This window comes from Olea europaea, chromosome 9 (genome assembly GCF_002742605.1).
Source record: "Olea europaea var. sylvestris chromosome 9, O_europaea_v1, whole genome shotgun sequence".
NCBI lineage: Eukaryota > Viridiplantae > Streptophyta > Magnoliopsida > Lamiales > Oleaceae > Olea > Olea europaea.
The window spans coordinates 14,906,515-14,908,396 of NC_036245.1; the positions used below are offsets into that span (position 1 = coordinate 14,906,515).

General features: G+C 36.0%; 1 protein-coding gene across 2 annotated transcripts; it reads right to left on the minus strand.

Annotated features, from left to right (window-relative positions):
* Positions 1 to 6: 6 nt before the first annotated feature.
* Positions 7 to 1,634, minus strand: LOC111399793 (pentatricopeptide repeat-containing protein At3g42630). Of its 2 annotated transcripts, none has more exons than XM_023027279.1 (2): positions 1,462 to 1,634; positions 7 to 1,269 (listed from the first exon to the last, which is right to left on the minus strand). In XM_023027279.1, exons 1-2 carry the CDS (start codon positions 1,630 to 1,632, stop codon positions 112 to 114), a joined length of 1,329 nt encoding a protein of 442 aa, XP_022883047.1. In that variant the 5' UTR covers positions 1,633 to 1,634; the 3' UTR covers positions 7 to 111. The 2 variants fall into 2 exon arrangements, with proteins under 2 accessions (XP_022883047.1, XP_022883048.1); XM_023027280.1 differs by having other exon boundaries at positions 7 to 1,288.
* Between the last annotated feature and the right edge of the window lie 248 nt (positions 1,635 to 1,882).

Here is a 1,882-nt window from a genome sequence, read left to right on the forward strand (position 1 = left end):
ATCATTAAAGAACGAGTGGTCAAAAACTGAAGCATGAGTTCTTACCAGTGAGTTTACCTGTTAAACAACTACCACAATATATCCATTTCACAATCAATTAATTCATCATCATCAATAATTCCAAAATATTTGATTACTCCGAAACTTTTTCTTAAGATAGGTGGTAATTAGCATGTTATAGGTCCATTTCTTTTTTCTCGTGTACTCCAATGTCATTTCTGAAAACAAATGAAAATCTCCCTTTCCCATAACCTCAAAAACAAGTGGATCCGTCGATACTGAGACAGACTTGTGCTTGCTCAAATTGCTTAAGGCAAACTCCAAATTCCTTCCTAATTTTTTGTCGAGGTATGCATCAACAACACAACCATAAGTAACAAGATCAGGGACAACTGATTCATGCTTCATATGTTCGAGGCTTACATGCAGATCCCAAAATAAAGACATTCTTGAGAAAGCAAGTGCTCTAATGTTAAAAGTAGTAAGATCAGGAGTGAATCCTGCTTCCACCATCTTCACAAATTCCCTCTGCAAGCTTTTCATTTTGAAATTTGCAGCATAAGATAGTAGGAGAAGGTTCCAAAGAAGATTACCCACATTTCTCCTCCCAAGACCTATATCCTGCACGAACTGACCTAAAGCATAAAACTTTTTTCCCTTAATATAAGCAAATGACATGGCCCTTATTGCTTCTTCCTCTATGAGAATCCTCGACCTCTTAAGACGGCCATAAGCAACTTCCATCTCAGCAACTGAACCAAAAAGACTATAGTACAATAGATAAGAATTCCCAGAGGCCGAATCTACAGAACATCCCATAGACACCATCTCCTTGACCATAATGTCCATACACTCTAGTTGTCCTCTCTTTCCAAAGGAAGAAATAGACAGTGCACAAATATTGGGTAAAATATCTGGATCTTTTAATTGCATTTGACGCATAATTTGGCTAACCATATCAAAATTGTCTACACTCCCATATATAGTTATTAGTTTAGAAACTACACTAGCATCTGGCACAAATGAGCTGTTCAATATTTCATCCCAAACAGCCTTTGCTTTAGAGTAAAAACCATTACTGGCATAGCGTAGCAGCAAACTGGACAGGGTAGAGTTGTAAGACAGAACATCTCCTGGTTTCACCTCAAGACTAAAATTTTCAGTAATTTGAGGAAAAAATTTTCGATTGAAATTGTGCACGAATGAAGCATCTTCCACATACGCATCATCCCAATCCACACAACTTCTATATTTTCCATGCAAAAAGCTCTGCATCACCACAATTCCTCTGTTAAGAGACCAATTCATTAATCATTAATTTCAATTCTGACTTGTCATTTTAAAATTTTTTTGATCAAATATGTACCCTTCTCGGGAACAGGGTTTTATAACTTTTTATATGGAACACGGCAGTGAGTGAAAAATAGAAAAATAAACAGCAATAAAGCAATCATATTTCACCTTGCGAGGCAAAATATAGCGTCGGAACCCATTTTTGTGGGAAATTGAACTGAAATTCTTCCATTTGAAAGTCTTCTTCAAAGGAGGAAATGCATAAATCGCTAGCGGAACTTCCATGCTTGGTACAGAGACTAGATAGGGATGATGTAAGTTTTGGGCCAGATAAGACATGGAGGAAATTAGTCCATGTAACCCATTTTTTAAAGTGTTTTGATTAATACCTTTTAAATTTTTTAAATATTCTAAAGAAGTATTATTTATGTCCTAAATTGGTAAAATCAAAATCAAACCTAAACGCAATTCTACAGCAAGCCCTAATTCTCTAAAACGCCTCATTTGTGGAAATCGTCCAGAGGCAAAATCCAGAAGCGATTCCTCTCCAACAAAATACAACTGTAAATTTCCATTTTCAACCCATTTT

What these genes read in the sequence shown, in the direction of transcription:
- LOC111399793 (XM_023027279.1), bottom strand. Translation starts at nt 1,632, where the DNA reads ATGTCTTATCTGGCCCAAAACTTACATCATCCCTATCTAGTCTCTGTA. An exon ending in GCTATATTTTGCCTCGCAAG is followed by an intron (nt 1,270 to 1,461) that starts GTGAAATATGAT and finishes GTGGTGATGCAG; the next exon opens with AGCTTTTTGCATGGAAAATA.